Source organism: Eschrichtius robustus, chromosome 6 (assembly GCF_028021215.1).
Source record: "Eschrichtius robustus isolate mEscRob2 chromosome 6, mEscRob2.pri, whole genome shotgun sequence".
Classification (NCBI taxonomy): domain Eukaryota; kingdom Metazoa; phylum Chordata; class Mammalia; order Artiodactyla; family Eschrichtiidae; genus Eschrichtius; species Eschrichtius robustus.
The window spans coordinates 24,353,861-24,378,888 of NC_090829.1; the positions used below are offsets into that span (position 1 = coordinate 24,353,861).

General features: G+C 37.7%; 1 protein-coding gene across 2 annotated transcripts in view; it reads left to right on the forward strand.

Annotated features, from left to right (window-relative positions):
• The first annotated feature begins 2,153 nt into the window (after positions 1-2,153).
• The window catches only part of U2SURP (U2 snRNP associated SURP domain containing), a 55,312-nt gene continuing 32,437 nt past the window's right edge, over positions 2,154-25,028 (forward strand). For both annotated transcript variants that reach the window (XM_068546045.1, XM_068546046.1), the window contains exons 1-6: positions 2,154-2,253; positions 10,369-10,413; positions 11,767-11,898; positions 20,316-20,414; positions 22,273-22,387; positions 22,948-23,081. In XM_068546045.1, the coding sequence (XP_068402146.1) occupies positions 2,209-2,253; positions 10,369-10,413; positions 11,767-11,898; positions 20,316-20,414; positions 22,273-22,387; positions 22,948-23,081 (570 nt within the window). In that variant the 5' untranslated portion in view covers positions 2,154-2,208. The remainder of the gene's footprint in view (positions 2,254-10,368; positions 10,414-11,766; positions 11,899-20,315; positions 20,415-22,272; positions 22,388-22,947; positions 23,082-25,028) is intronic.

Genomic DNA, 25,028 nt, shown 5'->3' on the forward strand with positions numbered 1-25,028 from the left:
TTTATGTGAAGTAGGACTTTAGGGATTTAAATGAAAAGTTTGTATATATTCACTTTACAGTGACAAAGTCAGCCTGCAGCATTGCCAGAACATGACTAGGCACTGCCAAGCCCACAATTCTCCCTTCATCTCAGCTGATGATTTCATTTTCTAATCCTAGATTGTAAACAGACAATGAAGATCTGGTGCGATGAGCATCTTGAGTGTGAAACAGGTTCCTATGGTAACAGAAGCAGAGTCTCTTTCTTAGGCTTGGTAGGGGAGGGAGGTCTGTAAGTCTTCCTGGAGGAAGGGATAGCTTCAGTAAGAGTATAAAAAGAAATTGATTAGCCTTCAATTAGCAGTCAGGACAAGGGTTGGGGGGAGAAGCCCAGAAGTGAAAAAAGCTGGGCTCGAAAATAAATTCAGCAGGACTGGAGATTGTAAAGCATCATTCCATTTCAAGTATAGCACTTGTTACTTTCTGACCATTTCTTGTTTGCTTATTTGTTTACTGTCTGTTCTTCTACTCCCATCCCCTCACACAGAACAGGAGCCCTACCTGGCCTGCTGATTCCTCAGGCTGGAACATACGACTGTTAGTCTTTCCATGTGTCAGATCCAGCTTCCCTCACCACCACACCAACCTCCCCTCCCTCTCCCCCCAATACCGTCCAACAGACAAAATTCTACTTCCTCAGAGTTGGCTCAAATGCTTCCTTCTCTGTGAAACCTCCCCCCATCTCTTTGCCCAACCCCTTAGAATTAATTAGAATTAATTCTTTCAGGGTTCCCACAGCTCATGACCCTTCCTTGCAGCATAAATTGAATTCTACAGCCTTAGTTTGCTGCTCCCTTCTCTCCCCTATTCCTCATTAAATTTTTTTGTTGTTGTTGTTCCTCATTAAATCTTAAATCATATGAAGATAATGTGTTTTAGGCATCTCTGTAAGCCTCTCAACATTTCTTGCAGGCTTTTACACACAAAACGGGCTCGAAAATATTTTGAATAAATGAATTCAGGAGAAGGTCATGAACCCTTCTTCCTCCCTTCCCCCAGTGCTCAGAGCAATCTTTTCAAACTTAAAATCTGACCACATCACAGCCCTACTTAACTGTGGTGAAGGCCGCTCTTCATCCTTGGAATAGAATTCTAACTCCCTAAGCACACTGGTTACCTCAGGGCCCTGTGTGAGCTTGCTCCCATCCACTTCTCCAGCCACGTCGATTCCCAAAACCTGGTCTAATAAAACGGGACTGCTTAATGTGACTGCACCACAGGGCTGTCCTGATTCATGCCACCAGGCTTTTATTTCAACGACTCTCTCTGCCTGGAACGCCCTTTCCATTTTCCTTGCCTGGTTTGGCTCAGGAATGACCTCAAGCAAGCTTTCCTTCTTTGATTATAGATCCTATTAATAATTTAAAAACCAAAACCCAAAAAGCTAAGTACAGAAAGGTTTATGGTGCTGCCCTCCATTTATGTGATTAAAAATGAAAAAACCGTAAAATGTAATTCTTAAATGACACACAACTTACATGGATGCTAGATTTAGAATACCATCTGTTTATAATTTTTCTTTCATTCACCCTCTCTCTGCATGTACCCATTTTGACCCAGAGTCTACCCGATAACCCCACTGCCGGAATCTCAGGTTGGGTCAAAAGCTTCCCTCCTCCGCTTCCGGACACCACTCTATTTTAAATTAACTTGAACAGACTGCAAGTTTGCCTTTCCCACTAGGGTGTGAGCGACAGAGGTGGCGCGAACACCATCCCTGTCCACGGAGCGCCGGACCCCGGTCGGCTCCAGATTTATTTTCTGAGTTGAAGAAAAGGCTCCTCCCCAGCTGACGACGCATTTCTTCTTTAAGACTTTCCCTCCTCGCCCAGCAAGTGCAACTGGCTCGCACCTACCAAGGGTTGGTGCTGGAAAAAGAGCGACCTATCGACCGGCCCTGAAAGCCAGGACGAGAAGATTCTCTAAATTCTCGGGCCCAATAACGCGCCACGCCACGGAGACGCCCCCAAATATTCAGCGGAATGGGCGGGCCCGGGAAAATGACCAACACCGGAAGTCACGTGGCGAAGCTCCTCTTGAATTTCGCCAAGTCGGCAGTCGACTATTCGGTCTTGCACGCGCCTCAGGCGGGCTCCGCTGAGATCCAGTCTTTCGGCGCTCGACTCGCCCGTGCTGCTGCCGCTGCCGAAGGAGGGGCAAAGCTCAAGATGGCGGACAAAACGCCAGGCGGCTCTCAGAAGGCCAGTTCAAAGGTAATTTCTTAGAGGATTTAGTAAGTCAGTGAGTGTATCACTGTCGTCTGGGGACTACAGACGCTTCTGGCCAGAGGGAGGAGATTGGGGTGGGGGTCCGCGTTCTGGTCGCGACGGTAGGCCGGGCGCAGACGCACCGTGGTGCGCAGGTTGAGAGGCCTGGTATCTCCCCTTAGTCCCAGCCTGGATTCGGCTCGAGACTGGCGGGCCCAGGGCGGGTGGCGTGAGTAGTTCGGCTCCCGCTTAGCAGTGGAGTGAAGTCAGTGATTTAAACTGAGGTCTGAAGTCGGGAAAACGCGCCCCTGTATTTCAGCTTATTGAGCTCTGAGGCCGCGGGACAGAGCCTGGGAGAGGCGGGAAGCGCTTCCCGGTGCTTAAATGTCTGCTTCTGTTTCCTCGGCTCTTTGGGTTTGGACCTCGCACGCTTCCGGCCTCGCTCAATTTCCTTCACGTCCTCCAGGGAATAAATAATCTCTAGGGCCGCAAATTGTGAGGGGAGGACCAATAGTGGAAGGAAGCGGGGTGGGAAGTGCAGTTCTCCTTTGCGGTGATGCCTCGCCAAGGTTAATGCTACGCTCTACACGTGGTCTTAGCTCACATAAGAGGAAGTGTAAAATGAGCCCTTCTTTGGAGGGCTCGTTTTCGAGGACTCGGGGTCTTCCGCTTCTTCTGAAAGGAAAACTTCCGTAGACTTGGAAGCCACCTAAGATTAGTAAATTGCTTCTGAGTTTACAGGGAACCGCGTGCACGTATTGTGAAACCACTGAGCTGTAGAAGTGGTTTAGCGTTAGTTAGGTTGTGATTAGCATCAGGTCCTAAGTTGCCATCCTGGACGGGTCATATAATCGTTTTCTGCTTTGAGTTTTTCATCTCCATCCAACACGATATTAAAAGTAATAGTGCCCGAAGTAGTTGTTAAGCTCTTTGATGCTGATGCAAGAAGTGTAATACTTAAAGGTTCTAAGGACTTACATCTTAAAGAGTGTGTATGGTAGTAAGTAGGTTATTAGGAAGTTACGTTTACGGTAGACGGGGCTAGTCTTGTGTGTACAGTTTGTTCTGGGAAACGTAAGCTATTATACACTTGCTTTCTCAGTTTCTATTAAATCATAGTCTTTATGCCATTTGGTGAATGATGTTTATAATTAGTTCGTAATTAGTAATGGATTTACCAGAAATCTTTTAGTTACGTAGAAACTGTGGTAGAGGGCCAGTCTTGGCTGCTTTACAACCTGCGTTTACTCCTTGTTTGTTTCTCCCCTCCCCAGTACATTTCTCCTTGGTGAGGAGGGGCATAGTTGGGTACATGACTGCCCACTTCCTCAGCGGACTCTGACAAAAACAGCCCTGCTTACTATTAGGGAACTATTACTAAAGCTAGTGCATCCATAAAATTCACGCAGAAGCCTCACTATTTTTGTTTCTACTCAAAGTAATATTTAAGAATCTTCTGTTTGAGGCTTTGACTACATTGAAAACATATTGACGTATATATATGTTCAGGCCTCCTTCTCTAGTAGTACTTCTCACGGTTGTGACTGTGTGGCTGCTCCCTGTAAGTAAATTGTTGGATCTTCCAGTAATCTTTTTAGTTTATATTGCTTTAGATTATAATCAGTTGATGCTGTTAAGAGATTTCCTACCGATGTCTGTAAAATATCTCAGGAGAATGCATGACTTAGTGGAGAGATTATGGATTTTGATAACAAACAAAAGGTATTTGGATTCAAATCCTGACTTGGTAATAAATTATATTTGCGATATCAAGGCAAATTGCTTAAACTTTTCAGCCTCAATTTCCTTGTTTGTAATATGGACATAATCCCTTTTCTACAGGGTTGATGTAAGGATTAAATGAGTGAATATCTATAAAGTACATAAAAAAACTTAGTTCCTTTCCTCTCCCCTTTGTTCTTAGAGGAAATAAAAAGTACTTACTTTTCAAAATGTCAGGCTAAGTTCTAATCCTGAGATTTAGAATCTGTTATCAGTTATCATAATGACTGCTCAGATTACTGCTTTTTATTCCTAACACAAGTCCAGAATTTATTGGAGAGAGTATAAGATCATTTTGGTTAATATGACGGTGTTTGGAATTTCTAGCCTTTGATCTCTGTTTTGATTTCTTCCTCTGGGGAGTACAGATGAGTGACATATTCTACCATACTGATGGAGTAAAAAATTCTTTAGTTTCATGTTCATTCTTACTCTTTGGTAGTTAAATTCCCATTGCTATGGGTAGGGATGCTTGTTAATCATATTTCTAGACCCTGAGGAAAATGTTAATTAAAAATGTACAAGAGGATGTAATGTACAGCATGGTGACTGTAGTTAATAATACTGTATTGCATATTTGAAAGCTAAGAAGAGAGTAGATCTTAAAAGTTCTCATCACAAGAGAAAAAACTATGGTGACGGCTATTAATTAGACTTATTGTGATGATCTTTCTGCAGTGTATACAAATACTGAATCATTATGTTGTATACCCAAAACTAATACAGTGTTGTATGTCATTTATACCTCAGTAAAAAAAAAAAATGGAGGTAATTGAGGTAATTTAAGGTATTGAGGTAATTTAACAAATAAAATGTATAATAGGGTTTTTTGCTATTGACAATGGCAAAATTATTTGATGTGTCTTAATTACAAAGTAGATTAAATTAGATAACCTCTACAGTTTCTTTTAGCTTTGAAAATTACATTTTAAGTGTGTATAGTCAAATGATTTAACCTTTATGTGTAGTTGTCCCTAATGAAGAGACCCTTTATTTTCTGTGTAATTTTGCTGTACTTTTTATTTTAAAGCCTGACAAATATAGAAATTCAGTAAATGTTTTAGGAATTAGCTAAAAATTTCCTGTGCGTTTATTCTTGTATCACCAGACTAAAATGATGCTTTGGGGGAGAGGAGTACCATGTTGTAGCTTTGATTTTTGGGAGGAGAGGCAAAGAGCCTATAATTGCTTAGAAAAATGTTAAATTTAATATATAAAATTAGAATTTAATTTATAAAAACTAATTTATTTTGATTGTATGAATTGTTTGCTTAGCACAATGAGGATATGAAGAGAATGTGGTATTCTCGTTCCCTCTGCAGCTCGTGTGCTGGTAATACTACTAATATAATGGAATTGTGTGCCCTGTTATTTCACTCTGTGACAGTGCTTATTTTTTTTGCCATAGTGTCAAAAATTGGGTTAGAGAGGTAAATGAGCTAAGTAGGAAATACTGCTGGCTTCCTTGGACACCCAGTGCTAAATTGGTGTGGGAACTATTTTAATTGACTGCTGATTAACAAAAGTATTTCAGTTGTACGAAATATGTATTGATATAATGAGGATCCATTCAAGGCCTATCTTTAGCTATGTATTACTGCTTGTGTACATTTTTTTGGTGGTACCTGAAGGTATGTAAGAATTAAATATGATCAAAAACTCCAAACAAAACACAAACCTTGAAAAATTAGGCTCTGTTTGCCAGTTTTAGTTTCAACTGAATCTTTATTATGATACGGTTGTAAGATAAGATAACCGTCTTATCTTAAAAGATAAGGTGGTTAGTTTTCTGGGTGGAAGGCTGTGTTTTGGGGTGGAGAGAGGAATTAGGAACTTTTGTTTTCTTGATTGGTGTTTTTTAGAAATTGGAGTATTTGTAGCACTGGTGCTCGAATATGACTATTAATATGGTTTTAAAAATTTTCTATCTTATTGGATTGAATTATTTGTTTTCTGAAAGTTTAGTTTTTATTCTCTTCTGGTTTTTATTCCTGAAGCTTTTTTTTTTCCTGGAAAGTATAATAAATTGACAAAAAGATACTCATTTGCCAGTAAGGCAAATGAGAGGAGGGCTCATTTGGTATGCAAGTTGAAGACTCCTGCCTCTCTATCCCTTTTTACAGAGAGCATCATTTTTGAAAAACATAAACAAAGAAACAAAAAAGAGCCCAAAACTTCCTACAGGATATTAAACTCAAAAATATTAATATTACAAATAATTTGCCTCTTATACTGTTAAGTAGCTTTAACAGTTTATTGCAGATTGGCCACATGCTAGATATTTTGCTGAAATAATTTTTTTTTAAAAGCAAGATACATTTGCCAATAGCACTTGAGGCTGTTTGGTACTGTTAGATGTCTCTTCCTTGAGCAGTTAATTTTTTTCACCAGGCTTTCCTCATTTTAGGTTAACTACAGATCATTCAAAATGTACTTACAACATTTCGTGTACTGGTAGTGTTTTGGATGTAATTTTAAGGATAATTTCAGGTTTATTATTTAACTCAATAGATTTGATGAATTCTTTTGAGAGGTAGACTTTGGTTTGTCTTGGAAAGTGGTATTCAGCTAGGTAGCTGTTACTTGTTGGTGAGTGGACAGCTTAGTATGTTGATAGTGAGGAGTGCAATTTTGTTGTGTAGGTACTTGTTCCAACTGGGTACGTCAGCAAGTTTATTGAGGCTCCGTCACTTGCCACATTTTGTTTGACTCTGAGGAAGAAAAAATTAAATAAGATGATAATCAGTTTTGGGGAACATGCTGTCTAGTGGAAAAAGAGTCAACACATGATAGTTCAAAGCGGAGCCATCAGAAGCGTCTAAAACTTTAGGGAAAGAAATGACAGCTGGTTGATTGGAGGGTGGGTGGGGAGGCTTCAGGAATAGAGGAGTTTGAGTCTTTTGAACAGTGAACAGAGTTTTGAAGGGTAGACATAGAGGTATTAAAAAGAGGTGGGTGAGGTAAAGAAAATAAGTCACTGGCAAATGGGTTGATATATGTTCTGGTTTAGCCAATGTATATAGGACATTTGCATAGGGATAAAAGTTTCTGAGACGGAAGGATAAGTTTGAGCTAAATTGTGGCGGCTTTAAAACCTATGGAATAAAATTAGAGAGCCATGGAAGATTCAAGGCAGGAAAGTCCTTTAGGAAAGCTCTTCTGGAGACATAGTTTAGGAAGAATTTGGGAGTGAGGAGGATTAGTTTGAAGATTTTTGTAGTGCTGCTGATAAATATTAAAGATTGCTTCAAAAAATCTCACCTCAGATACTCTTTGGGAAGCTTTTCTGACGTCGTCCCCACTCCCATTAAGATTTGCTTGCCCTCTGTGCTCTGGTGGTATAGCCATGCTGTTTTACTTGTCTCTTTTATTTATTAGCTCCTAAGGACATTTATATCTCTGATGTAAGGCACAGTACCAGTAAGTGGTTGCCCAGTAAGTGGGTTGAATAAAGGGAAGATCTGAACCACAATAGTGTCTTTAGTAAAAAGGGTCCCCAGAGAAGAGTTTCAGTAGAGGTGGGGTGAACAGAATTCGATTCAGTTGGCTATGGGGGATAGGGAAGTAGTCAAGGATGACCCTGGTATAATGCTGCTGGCTAACACTCATTGAGCACTTTTATGTACCAAACACTGTTCTTAGTGCTTCACCTGTCTTTGTCCTTCACAACAATCCTATAAGGCAGGTGCTATTCAGCATTACAGATGAAGGAACTAGGCCCAAGGTTACAAAGCTGGTAAGTGCTAAAAACAGGAAGTCTGATTCCAGAGTCTGTGCTCTTAACATTTTACTATTTCCATTATTATGACTGATTGAGAGTTACCATTCGGTGTCAGAAGTAAGAAGGTCAACAGGAGAAGCTAGTTTGGGAGGAAACTATATTTTATATATATAGGATGTGAGGAACTTGCGGATACTCAGGTGAAGATGTCCAGGAAGTTGTTTAAGAACAGATTGGAACCGAGGAGAGGCACCAAGGTTGAAGATAAGGAATTGGGAGTCATCTCAGCACAATAAAAGTGTTGATATGCTTCCTATGGGAGTGATTGTTAAAACTTGTGGAAATGTAAGTTGATGCTTTAGAGGATGTGAGGAGGAAGGAGGCAGATGGGAATGGAGAGCGGACTAGGCAGAGTGGAGGTGTTGGAGGAATGTTGCTGTGGGTAGCTTGCTAATTTGAAAACTCAGGTGTGGCGGTTTTTCAATTGAAGTAAAGTAGGAGCAGCTGGAAAAAAAGTTTCATGGTATCGTTTAGTTGGCTTCACCTCTATCTCCTCAGCAGCCATCAGAATGATCCTTTTTTTTTTTTTTTTTTCCCTTGCTGTCCTTCCCCACATCTGTACTATATTTGCTTTCTCAAACTTGAGATAAGTTTTTCTTGTGTTTGCTTCTTTATTGCCTCAAATCTCCCTTATTTTGCCCTTTCATTTCTTGCTTTTGGGTTTTTTCATTTGGATGAGGAATTGTGCTGTGGACTTCAGAAGTTCTTTAAACATCACTAATTTACTGTTCTTCAGTAAAAACATAAAACCCAAACCCAAGACAAATAACGTAGTGCAGTTCCAGGTTAAGTAGAGGGAAAGACTCGGCTTCAGAAGTAGCGTTACATTTACTGCTTACCTGGACCATTAGCTTTAAAAGTTGGTTATTACTTTTAAAATTTTTATTCACTACTATTTGCATCTCTTTAACTGTTCTCAAGCCTAAAATTTCATTCTGATGTTGTGTAGCTATAACTGCATATCAGTGGAAAATGTTTGGTTTGCAGTAAATATGACTCTTAGGTTAATTGAAATCAGCTGATGCATCGTCTTAAGCCATGCTGTTATTTTTAAATCCTAGAAATGATGATTTGGATGTGGTGGCGTAGATTAAAGAAAGGCTAGCACTTTCTTAGCTGCTCTTTCGTGCTTATTCTTCTGGGTGAACTTCAGAATTATTTTTGGCAATCCCCCTTGTCCCCTTGCAGAGACTTCCCTTTAGGATTTTGAGCTGTGGAATGAAATTGCATTAAATGCATAAATAAATTTAGGTGCAGTTGACTTTGTCTTAATAATGAGTTTTCCCATCTAGGAATGTGATGAATCTTTTCAAAAGTTGACTTGAATAACAACCCTTCTGTGAAGTTTGTATTTTTTTTGCACAGGTGGTACATATTTCTTTAGTTGGTTTCTAGGTGTTTTGTGTTTTTTCTCACTATTATGATTACCTTGTTGTTTTTGTTACCTAGCAGGTTAACACTGGTATATTAGAAGGCAATTGAATTTTTTTTTCTCCTCAATTCACTCAGTCTCTTGACGGAACTTTTTTTTTCTTTTTTAAGAGGAGTTATTTATTCTCTTGTATTTTTTAAGTGTCTGCAAATGGGTGCATTTCAAACTGATTCAAAGTAGGTTTCACAGGGTTAAATTTAAATACAAAAATTTTTTTTTCATGCTATCTTGCCTTTTAGGAAAGGTTAGCAGGGAGAAGAAAGTGAAATAGGAGGGACACAATAAAAGTTGGGGACAGAAAAAAGATGGGTAGAAAGAATGGAGATGGCTGGTGGCTCAGTGCTTGGTTGTCTTGGGCTGATTTTGCCTGGGGTCCAGTATGGAGTTCAGAGGAATAAATTGATTCAGTATGGAAATCCGATCAGCTGTTCTTAGCCTTATGTTTCAACAAGATAAGTAAATCAGTACTGTGTGGACCCATAGGAATCTTATTGGCTTTTTTCTACATCATATAAATCTTTAATTTTTTTCTTAAAAATGAATATATTGTCTTGTGCATTACATTTGAAATCTAGAACTGGGAGCTAGGATGGATGAGGTACTTGTGATCTCAAGATTCTTGATTTCACTTTTAATACTTAAATATATATAAAATAAGTAAAATCTCACTACCCAATACCTTGAAAAATAAAAACAACTCAGTGCCAGAGTTAAATTCTGGGCCTCCAATTAAAATTTCAGAAAGATACCACATATTATTTATTTAGTTAATAGTGTTATAGCTTGGCTTCTTCATCCTTAGCTGCATAGTGAAAAATCAAATAAATTATTATATGCCATATGTAATCTGAAATGTAGATCAATTAAAACAATATCAGGTGAACCTTTAACACTTGACCTTATTGGAAAGTGCCATTATTTGAAGACTGAACTTGACTGACACATTTATTTTGGATCACAATTCTTTTTTGTAAGTCAGAGATTGCCTTTGTTTGGTTTTATTAGCTGAGAAGAAATTGCTACAAGTTTGGAAAGATTGTCTGTATAACGCGAGAAATACTTGTTTTGTTAGCATAATACATTTTCTGATTATTTAAATGTTGGCTTTTATTTTTAATGCTTGCAGACCAGATCATCAGATGTTCATTCATCTGGATCTTCAGATGCCCACGTGAGTATAAAAGGCAATCGTTGTCTTTTTTCCTTAACATTTAATTTCTTATTGTATATATCTCTACTTGATATGTCCCTTATGATTTTACTTGATAAATAGATATGATTGCGTTGTATGTGCATATTTTCTTTAACCTTTTTTGCTAGATGTTCTGTGTTCGTTTTTTGTGTTGTTATTCACGTAAGTTGGCCCCTCAAACCATGTTAGAAACCAAGTGTGTATATTTCCTTTTTTTTTTTTTTTACTGTGCTTGTAAAATTTTGTACATAGGTGTGTGTGCTTATACATTTTTTTTTAACAAGTTTTGCGTTATACACATTTCTTTTCACAGTGCACAGTACACCTATTGCAAATCCCTGCAAGTCAGCAGATACAGCTCTAATCTAGTCTTTCTAATGGCATCTTAATGTTCCATGGGGGAGGTGCAATTATTTATTAAGCTGTTTCTCTGTTGATGGGCATAGACGTTTTGTTTCAAGCTTTTTGACATTTTGAATAATACTGTGATAAACTTTCCTTTACGTGTGTTATTATAGCAGTGCTAAAAGTGTGGTCTTCAGACCCCTGGGGTTGCTGAGAGTTTTTCAGGGTGGCTGAATTCAGAACTATTTTGTAATAACACTAAGACATCATTTGCCATCACTGTGTTGACATTTCCACTAATGGTGCGAAAGCAATTGATGGGTAAACTGTTGGCACCTTAGCATGCATCAAGGCAGTGTCACCAAAATGTGCTAGGAGTCATTGTGTTCTTCCCCACCAGACACAGTAAAAATATGCTAGTTTCACTTAAGAATGTTCTTGATGAAGCAGTAAAAATTATTAATATTAAATCTTGTCCTTGTGTATGGGTGTTTTTAACGTTCTGAGTGATGAAATGGGAGGCACATATAAGGCAATTCTGCTTGCCAGAGTGTGGTGTTTGTCTTAAGGAAAAGTAATACTTGTGGGATTGTTTAAGTTGTGAAATAAAACTGGCTCCTTCTTTCATGGAATGCCATTTTTACTTGAAGGTACAACTGACAGACAAACTGTGGTTAGTCAGACTTGGGTGTATGGCAGATATTTTCTTGAAAATGAAGGAAACTAACCTGTTCTTTTAAGGAAAACAACTATTTGTTAGTGATATAAAATTTGATCTTTCAAGTGCAAGTTAGAATTATTGAAAACTTTCTGTGCTTAAGAACTTTTCTGATGAAATCAGTGGTATTAAGGGATGGGATCAAGGGATAATTGGTGAAATATTTTGATAGTGTAAAATGAAGTTTGTCAATATTTGAACATTTGGGTTGATTCTAGTTTCAGTACTACATATATGATTTTTAAAAACTCGTTTTCCTTTTCTCGAAGATGGATGCATCTGGACCCTCAGATAGTGATATGCCAAGTCGGACACGACCTAAGAGCCCAAGAAAACATAATTATAGGAATGAAAGTGCCCGTGAAAACGTTTGTGACTCTCCTCATCAGAATCTCTCAAGAGTAAGTGTTGATAAAGATAAGAAAGGATAGATAATGATTTTGATCTGCCCTTGATTGAATTTGGTAGTTGAATATCTTGGTTTTGTACTTGTTGTTTCATCTTGTACTATTTGAAAATAGAATTCATTATTCTTTTGGGGTTAACAATAAATTCAAACTCATTAAGGAAATGGTTTTTAGCTCATATGCAAGATATGTTTCATTTAAAAATTTTAATTTTATTTTAAAAAATCAAGGAGTGTTTTGAATGTAAAATGGTTAATAGATTTATTGTTCTCCCCTTACGCCAAACCTTTGCTGAACCAAGTGCCAGAGGCCAGTCACTGGAAATACACAGATGATTAAAACACACTTCTTGTTCTCAGCTTATACATAGTCCCAGCCTGGGAAGCTAACAGGAGCAGATGCTATTCACTCTGGTCAGTGCAGTTCCCAGGGCGATGCAAGCACCCAGAGAAGGAGCATCTGCACTGCCTGTATCTGCAAAGTACTCTCGTGTTCTTTTAGTCGTTTTTAAATTTCAAATAATGTTTTCTTGTCATGGTTAAATTTGGAAACTATAATAAAGAGGACAGTCATTACCAGCCAGTATTGATACTGATAACACTTTATTTTTCTTGTTTAATATTTTTAAGCATAAATATATTTTTACTTTGCTGAGGTCCATTTTACAGGAACACATTTTAAAAGATTCTTCAGGTCTAATTTTTTTTAATTTCAGAAAAAACTCTATAAACAGACTTTTTAATGGATGATTATATTTTTTGAGTAAGTATTCCATAATTTCCTTAACCATTTCTCTCTTAGGTGTCTAAGTTTAGCTCTTAGGATATAAATAAAATTGAGGACAAAAATTTTGCTTTGTAAAATTATGTTTCTCATTGAATTTGTATGTAATTTTACCATTTGTTTAAACTTCAGAAGTTGAAACCAAAGGTGCTGAATGATGGCAAAACATTTTCCTTTCTATTTTGGGAAAAAATTTACTTTGAATGTGTTCGTGAAACCCAGTATTGACTTTTGAGTTATGAACTGCTTTATTTTTTTTTAAAGGGATTTTAATGTAACCTTGAAGTAGTTTCGCAGCAATATTACTTTTCCATTTTGTATCTTGCCAAGGGCAAGCCTGTTTAATAACCAAGGGATTGATAGTTTAATTTCATAATTGGTTAACTTCTCATTTTGGTAGGTGAGAGAGAAACCTTCAGATTTCAACTACAGATTAGTATTTTACGCTGTATTTTTGAATTTTATTTTATTGTTTTATACAGCAGGTTCTTATTAGTTATCCATTTTATACATATTAGTGTATATATGTCAATCCCAATCTCCCAATTCATCACACCACCACCACCCCTCACCGCTTTCCCCCTTTGGTGTCCATACGTTTGTTCTCTACATCTGTGTCTCAATTTCTGCCCTGCAAACCAGTTCATCTGTACCATTTTTCTAGGTTCCACATATATGCGTTAGTATACGATATTTGTTTTTCTCTTTCTGACTTAACTTCACTCTGTATGACAGTCTCTAGATCCATTCACATCTCTACGAATGACCCAGTTTTGTTCCTTTTTATGGCTGAGTAATATTCCATTGTATGTATGTACCACGTCTTCCTTATCCATTCGTCTGTCGATGGGCATTTAAGTTGCTTCCGTAACCTGGCTATTGTAAATAGTGGTGCAATGAACACTGGGGTGCATGTGTGTTTTTGAATTATGGTTTTCTCTGGGTATATGCCCAGTAGTGGGATTGCTGGGTCATATGGTAATTCTATTTCTAGTTTTTTAAGGAACCTCCATACTGTTCTCATAGTGGCTATATCAGTTTACATTTCCACCAGCAGTGCAAGAGGGTTCCCTTTTCTCCACACTCTCTCCAGCATTTCTTGTTTGTAGATTTTCTGATGATCCCCATTCTCACTGGTGTGAGGTGATACCTCATTGTAGTTTTGATTTGCATTTCTCTAGTAATTAGTAATGTTGAGCAGCTTTTCATGTGCTTCTTGGCCATCTGTATGTCTTCTTTGGAGAAATATCTATTTAGGTCTTCTGCCCATTTTTCGATTGGGTTGGTTGTTTTTTTTTAATATTGAGCTGCATGAGCTGTTTATATGTTTTGGAGATTAATCCTTTGTCCATTGATTTGTTTGCAAATATTTTCTCCCATTCTGAGGGTTGTCTCTTCGTCTTGTTTGTAGTTTCCTTTGCTTTGCAAAAGCTTTTAAGGTTCATTAGGTCCCATTTGTTTACTTTTGTTTTTATTTCCATTACTCTAGGAGGTGGATCAAAAAAGATCTTGCTGTGATTTATGTCAAAGAGTGTTCTTCCTGTGTTTTCCTCTAAGAGTTTTATAGTGTACGGTCTTACGTTTAGGTCTCTAATCCATTTTGAGTTTATTTTTGTGTATGGTGTTAGGGAGTGTTCTAATTTCATTCTTTTACATGTAGCTGTCCAGTTTTCCCAGCACCACTTATTGAAGAGACTGTCTTTTCTCCGTTGTATATCCTTGACTCCTTTGTCATAGATTAGTTGACCATAGGTGCGTGGGTTTATCTCTGGGCTTTCTATCCTGTTCCATTGATCTATATTTCTGTTTTTGTGCCAGTACCATGTTGTCTTGATTACTGTAGCTTTGTAGTATAGTCTGAAGTCAGGGCGTCTGATTCCTCCAGCTCCGTTTTTTTCCCTCAAGACTGCTTTGGCTATTCGGGGCCTTTTGTGTCTCCATACCAATTTTAAGATTTTTTGTTCTAGTTCTGTAAAAAAAATGCCATTGGTAATTTGATAGGGATTGCATTGAAGCTATAGATTGCTTTGGGTAGTATAGTCATTTTCACAATATAGATTCTTCCAATCCAAGAACATGGTATATCTCTCCATCTGTTTGTATCATCTTTAAATTCTTTCATCAGTGTCTTACAGTTTTCTGCATACAGGTCTTTTGTCTCCCTGGGTAGATTTATTTCTAGGTATTCTTTTTGATACAGTGGTAAATGGGAGTGTTTCCTTAATTTCTCTTTCAGATTTTTCATCATTAGTGTATAGGAATGCAAGAGATTTCTGTGCATTAATTTTGTATCCTGCCACTTTACCAAATTCATTGATTAGCTCTAGTAGTTTTCTGGTGGCATCTTTAGGATTCTCTATGTGTAGTATCATGTCATCTGCAAACAGTGACAGTTTTACTTCTTCTTTTCCAATTTGTATTCCTTTTATTTCTTTTTCTTCTCTGATTGCTGTGGCTAGGACTTCTAAAACTATGTTGAATAAGAGTGGCGAGAGTGGACATCCTTGTCTTGTTCCTGATCTTAGAGGAAATGCTTTCAGTTTTTTACCATTGAGAATGATATTTGCTGTGGGTTTGTCGTATATGGCCTTTATTATGTTCAGGTAGGTTCCCTCCATGCCCAGTTTCTGGAGAGTTTTTGTCATAAATGGGTGTTGAATTTTGTCAGAAGCTTTTTCTGCGTCTATTGAGATGATCAAATGGTTTTTCTTCTTCAGTTTGTTAACATGGTGTATCACATTGATTGATTTGCGTATATTGAAGAATCCTTCCATCCTTGGGATAAATCCCACTTGATCATGGTGTATGATCCTTTTAATGTGTTGTTGGATTCTGTTTGCTAGTATTTTGTTGAGGATTTTTGCATCTATATTCATCAGTGATATTGGTGTGTACTTTTCTTTTTTTTGTAGTATCTTTTTTAAAAAAAAAATAAATAAATATATTTATTTATTTATTTTTGGCCGTGCTGGGTCTTCATTTCTGTGTGAGGGCTTTCTCCAGTTGCTGCGAGCGGGGGCCACTCTTCATCGTGGTGCGCAGGCCTCTTACTGTTGCAGCCTCTCCCGTTGCGGAGCACAGGCTCCAGACGCGCAGGCTCAGTAGTTGTGGCTCACGGGCTTAGTTGCTCCGCGGCATGTGGGATCTTCCCATACCAGGGCTCGAACCCGTGTCCCCTGCATTAGCAGGCGGATTCTTAACCACTGTGCCACCAGGGAAGCCCTTTTTGTAGTATCTTTGTCTGGTTTTGGTATCAGGGTGATGGTGGCCTCATAGAATGACTTTGGGAGTGTTCTTTCCTCTGCAATTTTTGGAAGAGTTTGAGAAGGATGGGTGTTAGCTCTTCTCTAAATGTTTGATAGAATTCACCTGTGAAGCCATCTGGTCCTGGACTTTTGTTTGTTGGAAGATTTTTAATCACAGTTTCAATTTCATTACTTGTGATTGGTCTGTTCATATTTTCTATTTCTTCCCGGTGCAGTCTTGGAAGGTTATACCTTTGTAAGAATTTGTCCATTTCTTCCAGGTTGTCCATTTTATTGGCATAGAGTTGCTTGTAGTAGTCTCTTAGGATGCTTTGTATTTCTGCAGTGTCTGTTGTAACTGCTCCTTTTTCATTTCTAATTTTATTGATTTGAGTCCTCTCCCTCTTTTTCTTGATGAGTCTGGCTAATGGTTTATCAATTTTGGTTATCTTCTCAAAGAACCAGCTTTTAGTTTTATTGATCTTTGCTATTGTTTTCTTCATTTCTATTTCATTTATTTCTGCTCTGATCTTTATGATTTCTTTCCTCCTACTAACTTTGGGTTTTGTTTGCTCTTCTTTCTCTAGTTCCTTTAGGTGTAAGGTTAGAGTGTTTATTTGAGATGTTTGTTGTTTCTTGAGGTAGGATTGTATTGCTGTAAACTTCCCTCTTAGAACTGCTTTTGCTGCATCCCATAGGTTTTGGATCATCGTGTTTTCATTGTCATTTGTCTCTAGGTATTTTTTGATTTCCTCTTTGATTTCTTCAATGATCTCTTGGTTAATTAGTAACATATTGTTTAGCCTCCATGTGTTTGTATTTTTTACAGTTTTTATCCTGTAATTCTATCCAGTCTCATAGCGTTGTGGTCAGAAAAGATACTTGATACGATTTCAGTATTCTTAAATTTACCAAGGCTTGATTTGTGACCCAAGACATGATCTATCCTGGAGAGAATGTTCCATGGGCACTTGAGAAGAAAGTGTATTCTGTTGTCTTTGGATGGAACGTCCTATAAATATCAATTAAATCTATCTGGTCTGTTGTGTCATTTAAAGCGTGTGTTTCCTTATTAATTTTCATTTTGGATGATCTGTCCATTGGTGTAAGTGAGGTGTTAAAGTCCCCCACTATTATTGTGTTACTGTCCACTTCCCCTTTTATAGCTGTTAGGAGTTGCTTTATGTATTGAGGTGCTCCTATGTTGGGTGCATATATATTTATAATTGTTATATCTTCTTCTTGGATTGATCCCTTGATCATTATGTAGTGTCCTTCCTTGTCTCTTGTAACATTCTTTATTTTAAAGTCTATTTGAGGGGGCTTCCCTGGTGGCGCAGTGGTTGAGAATCTGCCTGCCAATGCAGGGGACACAGGTTCGAGCCCTGGTCTGGGAAGATCCCACATGCCGCGGAGCGACTAAGCCCGTGAGCCACAATTGCTGAGCCTGCGCGTCTGGAGCCTGTGCTCCGCAACGGGAGAGGCCACGATAGTGAGAGGCCCGCGCACCGCGATGAAGAGTGGCCCCCACTTGCCGCACCTAGAGAAAGCCCTCACACAGAAACGAAGACCCAACACAGCCATAAATAAATAAATAAATAAATAAAATTAAAAAAAAAAAAGTTATAAAGTCTATTTGATCTGATATGAGTATTGCTACTCTAGCTTTCTTTTGATTTCCATTTGCATGGAATATCTTTTTCCATCCTCTCACTTTCAGTCTGTATGTGTTCCTACGTCTGAAGTGGGTCTCTTGTAGACAGCATATATATATGGGTCTCATTTTTGTATCCATTCAGCGAGCCTGTGTCTTTTGGTTGGAGCATTTCATCCATTCACGTTGAAGGTAATTATCGATATGTATGTTCCTATGACCATTTTCTTAATTGTTTTGGGTTTGTTTTTGTAGGTCTTTTTCTTCTCTTGTGTTTTCTACTTAGAGAAGTTCCTTTAGCATTTGTTGTAGAGCTGGTTTGGTGGTGCTGAATTCTGTTAGCTTTTGCTTGTCTGTAAAGCTTTTGATTTCTCCATCAAATCTGAATGAGATCCTTGCCAGGTAGAGTAATCTTGGTTGTAGGTTCTTCCCTTTCATCACTTTAAATATGTCCTGCCACTTCCTTCTGGCTTGTAGAGTTTGTGCTGAGGAATCAGCTGTTAACCTTATGGGAGTTCCCTTGTATGTTATTTGTCATTTTTCCCTTGTTGCTTTCAATAATTTTTCTTTGTCTTTAATTTTTGCCACTTTGATTACTATGTGTCTCGGCGTGTTTCTCCTTGGGCTTATCCTTCCTGGGACTCTCTGCTCTTCTTGGACTTAGGTGGCTGTTTCCTTTCCCATGTTAGGGAAGTTTTCACCTATAATCTCTTCAGATATTTTCTGGGGTCCTTTCTCTCTCTCTTCTCCTTCTGGGACCTCTATAATGTGAATGTTGTTGCGTTTAATGTTGTCCCAGAGGTCTCTTAGGCTGTCTTCATTTCTTTTCATTCTTTTTTCTTTATTCTGTTCCGTGGCAGTGAATTCCACCATTCTGTCTTCTAGGTCACTTACCTGTTCTTTTGCTTCAGTTATTCTGCTATTGATTCCTTCTAGTGTATTTTTCAGTTCAGTTATTGTATTGTTCATCTCTATTTGTTTTTTCTTTTATTCTTCTAGGTCTTTGTTAAACATTTCTTGCATCTTCTCCATCTTTGCCTCCATTCTTTTTCCGAGGTCCTGGATCATCTTCACTTTCGTTATTCTGAATTCTTTTTCTGGAAGGTTGCCTATCTCCACTTCATTTAGTTGTTTTTCTGGGGTTTTATCTTATTCCTTCATCTGGTACATCGCCCTCTGCCTTTTCATCTTGTCTGTCTTTCTGTGAATGTGGTTTTTGTTCCACAGGCTGCAGGATTGTAGTTGTTCTTGCTTCTGCTCTCTGCCCTCTGGTGGATGAGGCTATCTGAGAGGCTTGTGCAAGTTTCCTGATGGGAGGGACTGATGGTGGGTAGAGCTGGGTGTCTCTGGTGGGCAGAGCTCAGTAAAACTTTAATCCCCTTGTCTGTTGATGGGTGGGGCTGAATTCCCTCCCTGTTGGCTGTTTGGCCTGAGGTGACCCAAAACTGGAGCCTACCCAGGCTCTTTGGTGGGGCTAATGGCAGACCCTGGGAAGGCTCACACCAAAGAGTACTTCCCAGAACTGCTGCCAGTGTCCTTGTCCTCACGGTGAGGCACAGCCACCCCCCGCCTCTGCAGGAGACCCTCCAACACGAGCAGGTAGGTCTGGTTCGGTCTCCCTTGGGATCACTGCTCCTTCCCCTGGATCCCGATGCACACACTACTTTGTGCCCTCCAAGATTGGAGTCTCCATTCCCCCCAGTCCTGTCGAAGTTCTGCAGTCAATTCCTGCTTGCCTGCAAAGTCTGATTCTCTAGGAATTCCTCCTCCCATTGCCGGACCCCCAGGTTAGGAAGCCTGACGTGGGGCTCAGAACCTTCACTCCAGTGGGTGGACTTCTGTGGTGTAAGGGTTCTCCAGTTTGTGAGTCACCCACCCCGCAGTTGTGGGATTTGATTTTATTGTGATTGCGCCCTTCCTACAAGGCGCAGTGTGGCTTCTCCTTTGTCTTTGGATGTGGGGTATCTTTTATGGTGAGTTCCAGTGTCTTCCTGTTGATGATTGCTCAGCAGTTAGTTGTGATTCCTGTGCTCTCGCAAGGGGGAGTGAGAGCACGTCCTACTCTGCCATCTTGAACCATTCTAGGCTGTATTTAATAAACATTCCTCTCTTAAAAGTTTATGACTCAAAATTATCATTCAAATAAATAACTGAACAATTAAAAGTCTACAATTCGTTCAAACCATATTTACAAGGAAATTGCTTCTAAGTTACATAAATGAAGAATTCATTAAAATACTGTTTTCTCATATTCAAAATTAATTGATGACTGTTTACTTGTCTGAAACCTAGAACACAGTATGTGATTATTTTCCCAGCAATGAAAATGAAATTATTTTGTTCATAGACATCAGTTTTGTTGATGAAGAATTAGGTAATTTACTGAATTACAAAAGGAAGTGATGCGATTTTTGTACCTGAATTGGGGGTTCTAGATGGTAATGATTCCTGCTACTGAACCATGGAAATAGATGCCTCTTTCTCCCTATTTGAATAACTGTTTTCTATCACTGCTTCTTTTGCCCAGAAACATCTATACTTTCCTTCCTCAAGTGCTTTTATTCTTGCCGCCAAGTAGGTTGCATGAGTTCTAAGCCTTTGTGTCTCTCTTTGTGTTTTATTTTTACTTTATGTATTTAAAAATGGCTTTTGTAAGTTACTAACCTTGAGGTTAATAAGTTAAATTGAGAATGTGTATGTAAAGGTGTGCTTTTTCTTTCTTTTCACAGCCTCTTCTAGAAAACAAACTTAAAGCATTCAGTATTGGAAAAATGAGTACAGCTAAGCGAACTTTAAGTAAGAAGGAGCAAGAAGAATTAAAGAAGAAGGTAATGCTTAAAATGTATTTTTAGTTATCTTTATAAGTGTGTCTAAGGAGGCGTTAAGTGTATGGACAGTAGAGAAATGTTTTTGAAAGATTCTTGACCTCCAGGGTATTCTCAGCTCCCACCCCAAGTTAAGTCTGTAACACAAGATATATTCGGAGAAGTCCAGCTTTATCCCTGTCCCCTCCACCATTTCCTCTCTTCTTTGTAAGAGTTTTGATTATTTTCTGGTCTATTCTTTTTGTATAAGCAAGTTTGTATAAATGTATGTTGTGCCTGCTCTTTCTTAGATGAACAATAGCTTGCTATATTCAGTACACTTTTCTCCACCTTGCTTTTTTCACTTAACATTATATCTCAGAGATTACTGCAAGTATATTGAAATATTGCTTGTTCTTTTTTTATAGCTCTATAGATATGCCATAGTTTATTCACTGAAATCCTACATTCACTACAATGCCTATTGAGGGCATTTGTGTTTTGGTCTTTTGCCGTTTCCAGTAGTGCGCTTAGGGATAGTGTTAGGAATATGGGTTTATTCCTAGTGTATCTTTAGGATATATTCCTGTAAGTGAGATTACTGGGTTGAATGGTAAATGCATAGCTGTAATTCTGCTAGATAGTGTTAAATTGGTCTCTCATGTATATGGGCAGGTCCATTTTGCATCCCTATAAGCAGTGTTTGAGAGGTTGGTTCCCCATAGCCTTGCCAATATTTTTGAAGGACTTTTGCCAGTCTGCTAAGTGAAAAATTGTATCTCGGTGTAGTTTTAAATTTGCATTTCTCTTGTCAGTAACGTTGAACAATTTTTCTTGTGTTTGATTTTTTGAACTGTCTGCTCATATCTAAACCAATATTTCTCTAAGTTAGTAGGATATCTCTGTTTTTAGAAACTCCTGTATTATGTATATTGTAACACTTGTCTATGACATAAGGTACAGTGTTTTTACTCAGTTTGTTGATTGCCTTTTTATTTTGCTTCTGGTGTTTTTCTTTCCATGCAGAAACTATTTTTTGTTATATGGCCAGATTTATTATCAGTCTTATGATTTCTGGTTTTTCAGTTTACATTTTTTTACTCCAAGCTTTTAAAGGAATTTCCTCATGTTTTTCCCAATACTTACATTTAAAAAAAATTAAATCTGATTCATTTGCAATTTCTCTTGGTATGTGATGTGAAGAATTGGTTCATTTTTATCTTTTTTTCAAATAACTATCGAATTATCCCACCATCATTCATTGAAAAGTCCATCTATTCTCCACTGATTTGAGAGGCCCCTTTTATTGAATACTAGATTTCCACGTGCTGTTGGATTTATTTCTATATTTTCTCTTCTGTTCTATTGGCGTTCCTATTTATACATGTTTTGGGGACATTTAGAATAGTTATAATTGTCAAGGTTCTTTTGAGGTTTTTTTCTTTAATGCCAACTGTCTGGAGATACTGCTTCTTCAGACTTCTAATACTCATGTCTTCAGTGGTTTGTGAAGGAAATGTTTATATTCAGAGTTAAACTGTTGTGCCTTAGAAATGTCATAAACATTAATAGAATAATATATTTTGTGTAGTCAGTTGTCATACGGTTGGACCCTTGAATTTTCTCTAAACAGATTTACTTAGTGGGTCCTTTTCTTGTTCCACAAATTACCTGTAGAGGAGCAAAGCCCCTCTTAATTCCAGTGTTAATTAGTATCTTAAATATCTACTAAGCATTAGCTATTACTGCCTGTTAAGGTTGCTTAATAACCTGCTTTCCCCATTGGAGGGAGAGGTTTTGTTTACATTATTCTTGGATGAGTTTCACCGTATGTACAGTAATTTTTATATCAAGTGATGTTACTATTTTCGTGTGTATTTAGGAGGATGAAAAGGCAGCTGCTGAAATTTATGAGGAATTTCTTGCTGCCTTTGAAGGAAGTGATGGTAATAAAGTGAAAACGTTTGTGCGCGGAGGTGTTGTTAATGCAGCTAAAGGTTAGTGTGAATATTATAGTCCTTGAGCAAACCCAAAAAGGCTTGGTTGAATTGCTTTTGAGTTTCATGTTTCCTTTCTATCAGCACCCTCTAGTGGTGATAATGATTAGTAAAATTAATGGCCAAATGTGGATTAATGACAAATTGGAGCCAGATAAGTTTAAAAAACGTTTTTAGTACCTTTCAGGTTTCAAGATGGCAGAGAACTTTGCAAACATTTTCAAGTATTTTATAGTTTTACTGTATATTCCTAGGAGTGGAGTTACTACTCATATGGTAACTATTTGTTTAACCTTTTGAGAAACTGCTGTACTGTTTTCCAAAGTAGCATTTTGCAGGTTTTATAGTTTTACTATAAAATGATTAAATTAGTATTTTTGAGAGTAAGGCAGTAATATTTGAATAATATTTGAATTAAATTTCATATTTTGTCACTAGTGATATATATCTTAATGCTAAAAGCATTTTACTAAGTTGTGTTTATTTTTAATAAAAATAGTAAGTAAACAAAATCCACATAATGTGAAATTAGTTTTGAAACTTAGTATTTTAAATTTCAGAAGAACATGAAACAGATGAAAAAAGAGGTAAAATCTATAAGCCATCCTCAAGATTTGCAGATCAAAAAAATCCTCCAAATCAGTCATCCAATGAAAGACCACCATCTCTTCTTGTGATAGAAACCAAAAAACCTGTAAGTCATACTTAAATAAGTGACCATTTATGTTCAGAGATGACACTGCCAGTAATATTTTCTGTACTTCCACTGTAAGCAGGACTTTTGTTTCTCGTTTCTAATTATTTTGGTAGTAGATGTTGAGTTTTGATGCTTAACCTTCCTAGATGAGAGATAATAAATTAGGGCACATAGATGATACTCTTTCTATGTTTGTTGAGCAGTGAACATTTGCTGTTACTCATAGCATACTGCAAGTTGAAAGTTAGCTATAGTTTAGGCATAAATGTAAAATAATGGGATTGTCTTTTTAAGCAATGCTGAACTTGGGTATTTAAATGTCAGCATGTGTAGTATCAATTACTTTGGAAGACTGTGTACTCCAACAATGTGTCTGTTGCCTGGAACATTCTTGGAATTTATTTGGATTTACTATTAGAACTTAGTGACACTTTCCTTTAAATATTCTCAGTGTTAGAAAGTCTTTATGTTTTGAGAGTGGGCTTTTTCATGGGGGATGGTAGGTAGATGTGGGTCTTGTCATTTGGAGCCAAATTTGAGGAAATGTGATTATGCTGAATAGTGAGACTGATTTTTCTTCTGTGACTTTTAAAATAGCTCCGAAAGCAACTTAAAAAACAGCTTTATTAAGTGTTTTTTGACGTATGTTGATAGTTGTGCAACAGTCACTAATCTCTAATTTTGAAGCATTTTTATCATCCCAGAAGGAAACCTTATACTTAATTTCAGTCATCCCTAACCTCTGGCAACCACTAATCTACTTTCTATTTCTTTGGATTTGCCTGTTCTGGACATTTCATGCAGATGGAATCATACAGCATATAGCCTTTTGTGTCTGGCTTTTTAGCATAATGTTTCAAAGTTCATCTACATTTTGGTGTATGTATCAGTACTTTGTTCCTTTTTATGGTTGAATAACATTCCATTTTGCAGATGTACCTCATATTGCTGATCCATTTATTACTTGATGGACATTTGGGTTGTTTCTACTTTTTGGCCATTATGAGTAATGCTTCTGAAAACATTCATGTATAGGCTTTTGTGTGGACATATATTCTTAATTCTCTTATATTCCTAGGAGTGGAATTGCTGGTCATATGGTCACTAATTGTTTAAGCTTTTGAGAAACTGCCATACTGTTTCCAAAGTAGCTGTACCACTTCACAGTCCCATCAGCAGTGTATATGAGTGTTCCAGTTTTTCTACATCTTCATCACCACTTGCTAAAATTATTTTAGTCAACTTAGTGGGTGTGAAGTTGTGCCTAATTGTGGTTTTGATTTGCACTTGCCTGTGATGTTGAGCACCATTTCATTTATCATCCACTTGGAGTCGTCTGTAGAGAAATGTCTTTTCAGATCCTTGGCGCAGTTTTTAATTGAGTTATTTTTCTTTTTATTGTTGAGTTGTAAGAGTATTTTACAGCTTCTAGAGTCAAGTCTCTTATCAACTGTGTTGTTTTCTCCCAGTTTGTGGGTTGGCTTTGCCCTTTTTTGTTAGTGTCCTTTGAAGAACAAAAGCTTTTAATTTTAATGAAGTTTATCAGTTTTTTGTTGTTGCTTTTTCTTTTGTTTCTCATGGTGTCATATCTAAGAAACTATTGCCGAATTCAGGCTCATGATGATTCACTCCTGTGTTTTTAGGTCTTATATTTAGGTCTGTGAACCTTTTGAGTTAGTTTTTGTATATGGTATGAGGTAGAGGTCCAACTTCATTCTTTTTTATGGGTGGATATTCAATTTCCGTACTTCCATTTGTTAAAAAGACTATCCTCCCCCATTGAATTATTTTGGCACTTTCAAGAGGGATTCCAAAAGCATTTTTGGAAGCAGTTTTAAGAGAGGAATTCCAGCGGTGTTACTGTTTGTTTCAGTAATTCATTTCCTTCTAGGGTGATTGTTTTGAAGGGTGCATATTTTTGGTAGTTGTTCATGGCAGTTATTT